The 13,177-nt window shown below is 44.5% G+C and overlaps 1 protein-coding gene across 1 annotated transcript in view; it reads left to right on the top strand.

The window, feature by feature from the left end:
- The window catches only part of LOC119433732 (dihydropyrimidine dehydrogenase [NADP(+)]-like), a 32,515-nt gene extending 19,748 nt beyond the window's left edge, over window positions 1-12,767 (top strand). The window contains 11 exon segments of the mRNA XM_037700992.2: window positions 238-422; window positions 783-998; window positions 2,068-2,232; window positions 3,462-3,530; window positions 5,216-5,299; window positions 5,398-5,518; window positions 6,970-7,232; window positions 8,173-8,352; window positions 9,610-9,756; window positions 10,624-10,707; window positions 12,378-12,767. Of these exon segments, the coding sequence (XP_037556920.1) occupies window positions 238-422; window positions 783-998; window positions 2,068-2,232; window positions 3,462-3,530; window positions 5,216-5,299; window positions 5,398-5,518; window positions 6,970-7,232; window positions 8,173-8,352; window positions 9,610-9,756; window positions 10,624-10,707; window positions 12,378-12,635 (1,772 nt within the window). The 3' untranslated portion in view covers window positions 12,636-12,767.
- The last annotated feature ends 410 nt before the right edge of the window (window positions 12,768-13,177 follow it).

Here is a 13,177-nt window from a genome sequence, read left to right as displayed (position 1 = left end):
GCAAATTTCAGGCGACGGCGCTTTGTACCACCACTGATTCTTATGCCGCTTATTCTTGAAAAGAATTAGCCGTATAGGTGAGCTGCACAGGTTTCATATCATGCTTCCATCAAAACTAGGCTTTCATGACTCATTTTAATCAAAACAACGCTTCGTTTGTCAATATTCGACACTGCCATGATTGTATGTAATACTGTCAAGGTTCGCAGTTATGAGACTTATGAACTTTGTTTTCAGTTGTCGAGGCACTCAGTCCGCTCAAGCTAAACAAATACGGGCTGCCGGAAGTTGATACCAAGACGATGCAGTCGAGCGAACCCTCGGTGTTCTGCGGTGGTGACATAGCCGGCGTCTCCGAGACAACAGTTGAGGCCGTCAACGATGGAAAGACAGCTTCTTGGCACATCCATAAATATCTGCAGGTAACAAAACCTCGAATGATTTGTTTCAAGCTAGCTGCAGTGTTCTTTTTTTTTTACTAGACATCATGCACTCATTGAAAGGAATTATTGGAAATAAGGTTTCAATTTTAGTTCATAGCTACGGCTCTCACCTCCTTCCCCCTTTTCTATCGTCGTTCTATACAATAATCAATATATTTCGCGGTGTTTCGCAATTAGTGAACAAGCGTCATCTTGGGTGACCTGCAACTTTCTTTGTTCATCCACTGTCGATCACTCTTGAGTGATAAAGACCTTGAAAGGTCTTTATCCCCCTGTGACCCCTTTCGTCTCCTTTGACTACCCTTCGAAGTGATTCCTTATTGTGTTGCGTGGATGCAGTCGCTGCACAACCTGTCCGTACCGCAAGTACCCGAGTTGCCCCGGTTCTACACTCCGATCGACTTGGTGGATCTAAGCGTGGAATTCTGTGGACTCAAGTTCAAAAACCCATTTGGCCTCGCCAGCGCTCCGCCCACAACAACCAGCGCCATGATCCGGCGAGCATTCAAAGCTGGATGGGGATTCGCCCTGACCAAGACTTTCGGCCTCGACAAGGCAAGTGGTCCTTAAGGTCCTCTACTTAAAGCCACAACCAGTACGCGCTGCACTTCGTTTTCGTACTTTACTTTCTGGGTTATATGTGTTAGAGACGGTTGGGCGATCAGTGCGTGAAGGGAGAGGAGGGGGATTACACAACGCAAGGAAGTGACGTTAAAAGAACGATAGAACGACAAATGTATATACAAAGGCTTGCGCCTGCAAATAATCCGGGTCACAAAGTTCAATTGTGACGCGTTGTGCATTGTGCTTGCGGTAGCTGAAACACCAATATGGACGCAGAAGTAAAACGCAGAGAAACAGGTCCTGGACGGTAAATCATTTCACAGTGTCCAACTATTTCTCCGTGGTCATCTTCGTCAAGCATAGCTTAATGGGTCTGCCATGGACCCCAAGGACAATGGTAATTTAAAATTCAAGCCTTTGTGACGTACAGTTTATTGCACCAAGCGAAGGTTTAAATTAAGGAAAACAGAGCTCATGAGATATATCTTGCATGGCGAAATTTATTTTAAAAAGAAGGGTATTCAAATGCTTTGCAAATAACGAAAGTCTTGTTTATTTCATCCCATTCTATATTGACATCGATGATTGTATTATGGAAGCACTGCATTGTGAAAGGCGCAGTATTGTTTCTGATAATTTATTCGCTCTCTATTAAAAGAAGACCGATATTCTCTATGACATTCATATACAATAATCCCATATAAAATATGAAAACATATCATTTTTGTATAGGATCTTGTGTTTAATACCTGAATATTGGATGCGAGGTTATGCAGTATGCAACATTTTTTGGACAGGGTGGTACCATTATTTACGAAATTTCATTTTGCTTATGACGTATGCGATGAACACTTTCAATATCTCGGCTGTATTCATGTTGAAATATATGGCATTCTGCGTCGAGCCTTTGTAAACTACTAACATTTTTACTGTTGAATAAGTTTTTTAAAAATTGAAACAGATCATGTACTTTGCTACTGTGTTTCTAGCTGGCATGCAGTTGAATCTTAGCGGTCACTCCAACTATGTTCGTTTATCGACTGAAACTGCATGCGCCCAGGACGTCGTGACCAATGTTTCACCTCGCATCATAAGAGGATCGACATTTGGTCACACGTACGGACCGGGCCAGGGATCCTTCCTCAACATCGAGCTGATCAGCGAGAAGACGTCGGCGTACTGGTGTGGCAGCATTGCGGAACTTAAGAAGGATTTCCCTGATCACGTGAGTGCTTACGCCAATTTCATTACCAAGTGCTTACTGCCTACATCTCAACTAAGTCCATAATGTGGAAAATAGCGCAAACATCACTCGTGTCTGTCGTCTTACAATTCTTGACGTTTTTTTTTTTTTTTGCGCTGTTTTTCACAATATGGAATCGCACCAACAAGCCCCGCTCTCAGCCATGGCTAAACTTTATCCTCTTGCTGGATAAAAAAAGCAAGTCTTTCTACCTTCTTTAGCAAGCAAAACTGCCAATCTGCAGTAATAATGCCTTTCATTCTCCAGCATTTGATTTATTCTTCTCGCGTACACTTCAGCAAATATAGCGCTAGATTAACACTTAGTAAGGAAACATGTCTGCAAAAAAAAAATAATTTTAATTCACAACAGCCGTACAGCTGAAATTTATCCACCATTAGGTACCTTCGTGACACAAGTTCTCAGTCAGTGCGAAGCAATAAACGTGAATAGCGATAACATTTGTCCTCCTGAGCAGGTTTAACAGAGCAATTATTATTAACTGTTATTATTACGTGTGACATGGAACACGTTTGAATTCTACTTAGTGACTGTGTAAATATCGTGTAACATTTAGTAAATCTTATGCTGAAACCGCATGTGCTTGAACTACCGAAGGGAGGCTGGCCTTTGTCAGGTGCTGCAAAACACCTTTAGCCAAATCTTCCTCGGTCTTTAGTGCATACTGGGAACCGAAATAAAAAGTTTGTTAAAAAATTGTGTTACTGCCGAAACAGTCGACTTTTGTGCGTTGGCTTCTTATGATATAAATCAAAATCAGGCCCCTCGGTTCCCTTAATTCTTATACATATATAGTTAAAAAAATAGTTGCACGTAGGAGAAACCTATAACAGGACTTTATTGGCGTTTCGGCCGGAGTTCGGCCTTCATCAAGAGTGCCTGTATATATATATATATATATATATATATATATATGAACGAGACGAAAGGGAACCGAGGGGCACAATTTTTATTAATCATATCAGATCATAAGAAGCCAACAAACAATGGTACCAAGGACAGCATAGGGGAAATTACTTGTACTTACAAATTGCATCAAAGAAATTATAAATTCATGGAAATGAAAATGGATGAAAAAACAACTGTCCGCAGGTGTTTGTTGGCTTCTTTATATATATATATATATATATATATATATATATATATTCGAATGAGCTGTTCTGATCAACTTCACATTATGCCTCTTTTAGATTGTGATCGCCAGCATTATGTGCACATTCAACGAGAAGGACTGGACAGAGCTCGCGCAACAAGCGGAGGTGAGGCAAATTTTGTTACCTTGAAGGATCGCAGCCCAATTTATCACAAACCTGTTAGCACTGATTGAAACGGTGGAAAACGCGATACAGGGTCAATTGAAGGTTCATTGCTCCTTTGGGGACACTAGCATACTTACAAAACTGCGAGCTCTGAAATTTGTAGAAATCGTAAACATTCGTAACTTCGGTGGAAGGGGAGGGGGGGAGGGAGGAAGACACGAACTATTAGGAACTGCAAGAACATACCTTTCGTGGCGTATGTCGGCACTTTAGACGCAGCACACAAGGAGAAATTAAACTTCGAACAGCAGAGACTGACAAGCCACACATTGTCTTGAGATCGCAGCGACCATTTTAGCAACTTTACTGTTGCCGATACTGCCTGCTTCAGGAACTATACTGAATAATATTGCTGGTAGCAAATGCACCATTGATACACGGCGTCTTGCACTGCTACAAGGCGGAGCAAGCACCATCTCAATTATTAATGCATTTTTTTTTGCAATCTTGCGCCAACCCACATTACAACACCTATGAAGCTTCATCACGAACAGAAGTTATTTTTCGTAAAACATCAGCCAGCATTCGTAAAATCGTAGAACGAGCCAAAATTCGTGAACATCACGAAAAAGTCGGGGGATTTGGCAGGTACGCCCTAGTACAAGTGATCAATATTGACCGCACAGCATTGTGTAGAGCTATGATCGTGTCATTAAAGCGTATGCATGAAACCTGGAGAAAAGGGTCCTGGGACACTGGCCGAGACCATCCTCAGCACAGATGCCTTTGGAAGCGTTGTTACGCTTCTTGCGGAGAATTGGTCTTCGAGACAGACTTTAAGCAGTGCCGTACTCTCCTTTTCTTTTTCTCTCTTTTTTTTTGCTCTTCTTTCGTTTTTTTGTAACATCTCTTTTTTATTATCTTTTATTCCCCTTACCCCCTTTTCCCAGTAGAGGGTAGCCAGCCGGTCTGAGAACTGGCTAACCTCCCTGTTATTCCGTTTATTCCTCCTTCCTTCGAGTTGGTGAAAGGGTAAATTTGTCATCCGCCCGAGAGTAGACAAATATGCTAATTAGACGTTTATAAACTGCGCAAAAAACGAAGACACAAGAAAGAAAACACACACGACACCACGAGCGCAGTGGTGTCGTGTGTGTTTTCTTTCTTGTGTCTTCGTTTTTTGCGCAGATTATAAACGTCGAAAAGCTATGAACCAACTAGCGCGCCAGAAAGTCCTACTAAATATGCTAAGAAAACCCTTACCGGTTTCTCAGGTAATAAAGCTCCGAAGTAGAAGAAAAATTCGTCCTGCCCGGGTTTCGAACCCGGGACCAATGCCTTTGCAGGACGGTCGCTTTACCATCTGAGCTAACCAGGAAGGCTTGCAGATAGCAGAGCGAGGGTGAATTAATTGACTACTCGAGGCGCAGGGGCACTGAATAGCAAATCGATTCTTGCAAGTGATTGTGCAACTGCTTTCAGTGTCTTTCTGGCACATTCTCGTGGTTTCAATTTTGTTTGCCACTATGACGAGGAGAAGCCGGGGATATCCGAAGTGCCAGCTTCTCCTTCAAGATCACGTTAACGAAAATATTTTTCGCGCTCCTATGCTACTAAAGCTTCAGCGCGGGATGATGCGAGTTAAGATAAGATCGCAATGTGATAACGTTCCTTCTTCATCGCAGAGAGCAGGCGCAGATGCGCTCGAGCTGAACCTTTCTTGCCCTCATGGGATGGGTGAAAGAGGGATGGGATTGGCTTGTGGTCAGGTAAGACAAATCTTTCGTGTGACAACGAACCTGTTATGTTCCAGAAGGGTAAACACGGTAGAAAATAAGGACTGCCCCCTTTTCCCCGATCTCTGAAGGATCCAGAGCTGGTTCGAAACATTTGCCTGTGGGTACGGAAGGCCGTGAAGATTCCATTCTTCGCCAAGCTGACGCCAAATGTCACCAACGTTGTCACGATTGCCAAGGCAGCCTATGAAGGTAAGCGAATGTGAACAGATGTCCAGCTATTTAACGTAAAATAACCTTCCATATTTAAAGTTACACTAAGAGTCACAACTTTGAAGTTTCGGTAATCATAAGTTGCACAACCATGCACGTGTCCTTCACAAAGCAACGACGGAGCTGACGTTTCAAGGAGCGCCTGTTATTGGCAATAGCTACGAAACTGTTTCTAGCGGGGCTGGCATAAAGCTGCTCATGTAAAACGATGCACAATGTTTTTGCAGGCTTTCCGCAGCGTGCAGGCTTTCCGCAGCGTGCACAATAAATAAATATAATAAATTATTTCATTGCAACTGAGCAAGATGCGTTGGAGTTCAACGGTAGTGACGAAACAACGCGATAGGGGCCAGCGGAACTAAAGGCAAATATCTCGCTGAGTGGTACGCTTTGACTACGCAGCATTATGAAATTGTTGTCAAAGCTCGTTAGTTCACAGGCATGGAGGCAGTTTACAGAAAGCAGTGAAACGCAGCATCCCCTTTAAGTGCGGGCGTAAGATATTGTGAAAACGTGGGCAGTGCAAGGTCATCGACCTGTGTTCTTTATTTTTAAGTAAAGTAAAACGTCTTCTAACTTTTTGTTTTTCGAGGTGGGCTGCCGTAATGCACAGTATAATTAAAGAAAAACACACAAAAGACGGACAACCTAAGGAGAATAATGACGGAGGCAGCAACAGCACTAGCACTAAGAGCTGCAAGAACTGTAGAGTTTGCTTTTGCTGAGAGGTAGTCGACGAGAGGAAAAACGAAATGGACGTTAGATGCACCGGTCATCCATGTTTCGCTCTTGGTAACTGGAGGAACAAGAAGGCCATTTACCAAGGCTCTTTATCTCTATACTTGTGTTTATGCGTTTTAGACGGAATTCGCAATTTCATATCAAGGTACACAATGTACTCTCTGACGTAGTCAGCAGGTGTTTAACCCTTACGTTGTTAAGAAAAACTGAGGAAAAACAACATTATACCCAACAATACACCCAATGTGCTTTCAGTTTCCGTATCAGAAACCTCTACTTTTACAAGCTTGTAGTGACTCATCCAGCCGTATTAAAACTTGAAATTTTGCGCAAGGGCTCCTACACTATATACATTATCTGAAGCTAGGCTTTTCACGTGGACCAAAATGTCGTTACACTTGGCCTTAAGCCAGAAAAGTGTTTCGTTGGCTACCCTGCGCTGAGGAAGGGGGACAGGGGAATATAAAGAAGAGAGAGAGGGGAAGGACATATGCGGTGAATGCGTGCACCTGAGTAGACGACACTACGCGGCCAACGACGTCCAGTCCCCCTCAAGAAGCATAAAATCCCATTGTCTCCGTGAATGAGCTCCGAGCAACAGGGCAGCAGGAATCGATAAAGTGTGCCCATTTTCAATTCACACGAAGGGCATCGTTATTTAATACGAGTACTCTGCCGTTTGTGTGCAGGTAAGGCTGACGGCGTCACGGCAGTCAACACGGTGTCCGGTCTGATGGGCCTCAAGTACAACAACGATCCGTGGCCGGCGTTCGGCATAGAGAAACGTACCACGTACGGTGGCATGTCCGGTAACGCTATCCGGCCCATTGCACTGCGTGCCGTGTCCGCCATTGCCCGGGCTCTGCCTGGATTTCCGATCCTCGCCACTGGCGGAATAGACTCAGCCGAGGCTGGATACCAGTTCCTCCAGGCTGGAGCCTCAGTGCTTCAAGTAAGCTACTTAGCCCTTTGCGTATTCCAATATTAGGCTAACTACTTCCTCATTGTTACTATAGCCCATGGCATGTTTTAAAGTGGGATGCTTCTGGTAAAGGTTATCAACGACGACTTGAAATAATGAGCTGAATAAATGGCAGAAATAAAGACGTTAAAGAATGGCGTTTGCAAAAGTCCCTGACAATTACTTTAATTGAAAAATGTCTACAATTGAATTTTTGGCAGAATTAAATTGATTCTAGCATTGTTTCAAGCTTTCTGGGCTTTGGCTTGACGGTTACTTGGGCCTATGTTACCTGTCGCGAATGATATGGCGGTTGTTTGTTTTTTGATTCGCAGAAGAGGACAAGTATTTCAGCTTTGAAGTTTCCTCACTTAGGAGCCTATGGGGATTTGTCTTGCCAACTATGTGGGAGGCAAATTTTTGCTTCCTTTAGCCCTAATTAAACCAGATCGGTCAGTTTCATATAGGTTAGGTTGCGTACGACAAGCGAAAGATACTCGAATTCAATCCTGCATTTATTTCTATAACAAGGCAATACACTCGCACGCCAAGCACTTGTAGCATTTGCACAAACAGGTTTAAAATAGCTAGCTTGTCGGAGTGGCCGCACGCATACAGCTTTCCCACCTCTAAGACTGTACACTTTAGCAGGGGCGTAAATGCGTATTTCCGTACGCCAAACCATGTATTTGAAGCGTGAAACGTTACTTCTTATTCAAACTGTAAATAATATTCTTGAAATTAAAACTACGAGTGCTAGAAAGTAATTTATCCAAAGAGGTGGACAGCCATACGTGGAATAGAAAGAAAAATATTCCGAATTGTTGTAAGATGAAGAAAACTAATCTCATTAAGTTGTATCGATCATTACGAGTTGATTTGCATTCTATCTACGGTCAATTCAACAACGTACAACGATTGGTCGTTCTAGGTGTGCAGTTCCATACAGAACCAGGACTTCACGGTGATCGAAGACTATCTCACGGGACTGAGGGCAGCATTGTACTTGAAGAACCTCGAAGGAACGGAGAACTGGGAGGGCCAATCGCCTCCGGTACGGCCGCACCAGAAAGGAAAGCCGATACTCAAGCCTGCAGGACTGGGAAGCCAGGTACTGACTTTCAAAGCGTTTTTCGGGTTTCAGTGTACAAGGGGCGTTCATGAAGCTCGCATTATCGGCAACATAAATTTCCAACAGGCGTACATGACAGGTATCGAAATGAGCGCACCCTTCTCTAGATTTAGCGGAATATTAAAAATTTTGTTCTATATAGCACCAAAAAACACCGCTAGGGCACCGACACAAAGATGGCCGCGTCCACCGGAATAGTTGGTTGCAGTACGAGCAATGATCCGGCTCTCTGTATTTCAAGGGATACAATGCCACAGATATTAATGCCGAGTTGGTGGCGGTGTACGGTGATGGTCACAGTGCACCGCCACAAGTACAGGTGCCCGCCCTACAGGTAAGCATTGTTTGGGAGACTCTTGGTCTTTCAGAATAAAAAGCTGCACATCAACGACAAATGCTAGCAACAGCGATCGATACTTAGCTTGTACTCTCTGACGAAACTGCTACTATTATAGTGGGTGGGAAAATGATACAAAATCAACGTGATAGAAATCAAGAGCATGAATGGTAAATAATGTAGTGATGATTTATCGGTAAATGCGAGTGAAATGCGTTAGCATTATGTAGAACCCCTTCGAGGTCCAGGATCCATGATTTAAACCGCGCTCATGACATTGCAAAGTGGTGTTCAGGAACTCACTCGACACACGTCCTGCCGCTTCGAGGAGCGAAGTGAAACTGACCGTGGTTAGTTAATGTACTAGCACTGCAGCTGGTATCAGTGCGCATTAAATTGCTACACGTACGATCTCGTCATGTTGCCAGGTTAATCGGCTGCGTGCAGAAGCGTTTACGCATAAATAGGACGAAAATTATTCATTTATTCATTCATTATTTACAACATACTTTACAAAATACAAAAGCATTACTGGACCCATAGCCATTGTCTAGTCCCGGGTCCACAGACAACTTAGGGTATAAAACGCAGCACGCGAGCAAACAGAAACAGAAACAGAAGACATAATTATAAGATGTTAATGCTATTTGAAACCACCGCAGCACGTCAATAGGTCCTCCCCCTCCCCTCCCCGTAAATGAGTTCCGCATTATATATTAAAAAAAAAACACTGAACTTTGTTTACCCCTTACAAACTTCTTAGTTTTTTTTCCAGCAGTCCACCGTGCGGCGAAGATGTATAAGCTTCTAAGTTGCATCAGGCTTTTTGCGCCATTAAAGTTCCTTTAGTGAAGTCTGCGTTCAGTATTGTCAAAAATTTCATTCGCTCAATCTTGCAGACGCTGCCAAACTTCGGGCAATATCTGCAGAAAAAGGAAGCCCTCGTCGCCAAAGAGAAACTGACGGCTGACCTGCTTTCGGAAGACAAGGTAGCAGCGACTAACCGAGATATCAGAAAGCTCAAAGGGAAGATTCCGAACGTTCAGGTAAGATATTTCTTGAAATGACCCTTGATGTTCATTTCTAATTACGCATACGTATGCAACCTACACTGTGCAATCACGCGCTGGCAGGTTCCGGAGTGCCGTACTGAACCTTTTTTCGTTACGGTTATCTTGTGGCGCAGCTCCGGTTTAACTCCGGAGCAAAACAAATAACGGTTCAAGCTGGCCCTGCTTTTGGTCTGCCAATAAAATGAGACAGTATGGTTGAGCGACAAGTGCAGGCAATCCATGGATGAAAATCCCCTGAGAAGGGGACCAATTAACCTGATATATATATTTCATATCGGTTTCCTTCTGGAGTGACAAAGTTTGTGGCGTTCGTGTTTAGTTCCGGTTAGATACCCTGCGAGCAGCACTGAGTGCCTGAAGCCTTTGTGCGATGTCCGCCTGAACATTTTTGTCAAGGCTGGCCACTAATGGAACTTAGAACGTTAATGAAGCGGAAGTCACCGTGGTCAATAAATGGCGAATAATTAGAAAATTGCAGAAGTGTTGTAAACTCTGGAGCCTCTGCCTATGGTTGGAGTGAATGCATCAATGCATCATACTCTCTTAGACTTTGTACACTGTGGGGCTTATCTTGTCCCGCAACGATAATCGTAATCTGCCTTGCTTGCCTTTCCTTTCTTCAAAACTCTGCGCTCTGCGCTCGCTACTTTCCTGTCGAGAATGCTTTGTCACGCTGATAACACGTACGCCGTTCGTGACATGGAAGGAAAGGCGCAAGATAGATGGAGATTATTTTTGTGGGACCACATAAGCCCCAAGAGGGTGCAAACTTTTCTCAGGGTGTATTTCAGCATAGCTCTTTAGGTCTTGTTTCAACTAGCGTTGTGTTGTCTTTCACAGGACGTGATTGGTGCGTCCCTGAAAAAGATCGGCACCTTTGGAGACCTAGACATTACTCAACAAGTGGTGGCATTAATCGACGAGGTAAGATTAAGTTTATTATGCATTTCAGTTTGTGGTGACACTTCGTTCCTAAATTCGCTACCGGGAGCGCACATCGCATGGTGGGCAAAATGAAGATTCGCGCACGGCTTGACATCACCGGAACTTGCAGCTAGCATTTACTCATGGTTGAGGCCACAATACTAAAAAACTGTACAAGATTTGTTGTCATTAAAAAAATCAGTCTAGGCTCGAGCGTTATGAGCAGTTATAGAGAAATGAAAAGATAGAAAACAGTGCAGACAATTCGTCCACAATAGGAAAGTACGATAGAGTCTGCAAACTGGCCGCCGCTGGACGGCGTAGATTGCAGACATTGTTTTGTACACTTGCTGAGTCTATAGAGCAGAAGACAGGGTTATCGCACGTTTATTTCTATCAGTAGTTGAGCTTTAGCCAGCTACCTGAGCTATGGAGCAAATGAGATTGGATGCCGAAGCGAAGACAGCCCGTAATGAAACATTATGGTTTATCCCCCACAATCAAAATGGCTGATATCGATAGTTTGGGTCCCACTGGCGGGGTGATCAACAGGCAATGCCAGGATATCTTACGCACGGGTCCGAGTAGTTAGCTTGTGTCTTCTGGTGCTTGTAGCAATGTCCAACGCCAACAGGCATCGTTATAGGAAAAAATGTAAGCACTGCGGCGGAGACAGCGCCGCAATGCATCTTCGCCTGCACTTTTGCGGCATTCAGGAAGGAAAGAGTGGAGAAGGAAAGGCAGGGAGGTTAATCAGTTTAGCACAACCGGTTTGCTGCCCTACACATGGGAGCGGGATGGGGGAGAATGAAAGATGGGGAGGAGAGAGCAAATAGCACAGCACACACACACACCGTCAGTCACAGCCTTTGTGTTATACTTACGTGCATACACAATTACGTGAAAGAACTGGGGTGTCATTATGCTGCGCCTCAAATATGTAAATGTCATGACGGACGTACGGTATTACTGTGGATTGCAATTGTCAGCATAGCGTGACAGACGCACTTGGCGTTTCACAGTTGCGATTACTCGCTGACACCACATGCGAGTACCTTAAAAGGTTCGCGTTACAGCGAAGAATGACTGGTGTTCAATTACTATTTGATTTGAAAACGCATATACATTTGACAGGAAAGGGAAAGCGAGGAGCAGACTGGCAACTGCCACCGGAAGGGGCACAACACCCGCCTACTCTTCAGAAAGGAGGAAACAGAAACATAAAAATGGAAGATAGGAAGAAGGCGAGGGAGGAGGAAAGAAAGAGCAAGATGACAAATCTCAAATAATAAAGTAGAACACACAGTACAGGTCACACAGTAGGGCCGGTCACCGCAGGTCACCGCAGGTCACGCTACTAAAAGTGTTAAATAGAAGAAATAGTCTCTCAGTTACAACGTGAACCTAAGCTAGTTAATTCTAGAAAGCAAACGAGATCATAAAAATAATAGAAAGAGAGAGAGAGAGAGCGAGAAAAGGAGAGCCAAGGCCGGCACATTGTTCAGCATTGGCACGTCGAGAGGATAGCCTGTGAACAAACTATCAGTGCGGCCTCCGGTAAAGAATTAAACTTGCAGAATGATCCAGTCGCAACGACGCATACGACTCCATATCAAAAGAACAGCATGTTTGCGTTTTTCACAGCCTTCGCTGTCGCCCTTTCTCCGCAGGACATGTGCATCAACTGCGGCAAGTGCTACATGACGTGCAACGACTCGGGCTACCAAGCCATCGAGTTCGACGCAGAGACGCACCTACCCACCGTGACGGACAGCTGCACGGGCTGCACACTGTGCCTCTCCGTCTGTCCCATACCGGAGTGCATCCAGATGGTGCGTCGCACGACGCCTGCCGCGCCAAAGAGGGGCGTGCCATTCGCACAGACCGAACAGTTCATGAAGGCGCGATTCCCTATGCTAGCGCAGTGACCCTCCTGTTGTGACGTTTACGGCTATTGATGAAATGGCCGCTGGTGCTTCGGATGCGCTTGCGTCCAAACACGTCTCGAGACCCTCCAATGGCGGACGCTATGGTAATAATAAAATCGAAACAACGATAAACCAGATTCTGTCATCGCTACGGATCATCCTGTTATGACATTTACGGCTATTGACGAAATGGCTGCTGGTGCTTCGAATGCGCTTGCGTCCACACACATCTCGAGGCCCTCCAATGGCGGACGCTATGGTAATAATGCTATCGAAACGACAGTAAACCAGATTCTGTCATCGCTACGGATTAGGTTAATTATGATGATGATGACAAAACATTCGTTTAGAAAGGGTCGCACTTTGACTGCTATTAGGAAGAGATAAGGACACGGTGGTACTCTATGACAGAAGCGAGAGCTTGCTACTAGGCGCGGTATCTACAAACGGCACATGCCGTATCACCAACTCCCCGGCGAAAGCCAAGAAAATGATAGGCTGAGCAACTAATCGAATAGAATCCTCTTGACCGGCGAGAGAGA

The sequence above is a fragment of the Dermacentor silvarum genome, chromosome 11 (assembly GCF_013339745.2).
Source record: "Dermacentor silvarum isolate Dsil-2018 chromosome 11, BIME_Dsil_1.4, whole genome shotgun sequence".
NCBI classification, from domain to species: domain Eukaryota; kingdom Metazoa; phylum Arthropoda; class Arachnida; order Ixodida; family Ixodidae; genus Dermacentor; species Dermacentor silvarum.
Note: the sequence above shows the minus strand (reverse complement) of the source record. Positions and strands in the feature narration are given on the sequence as shown.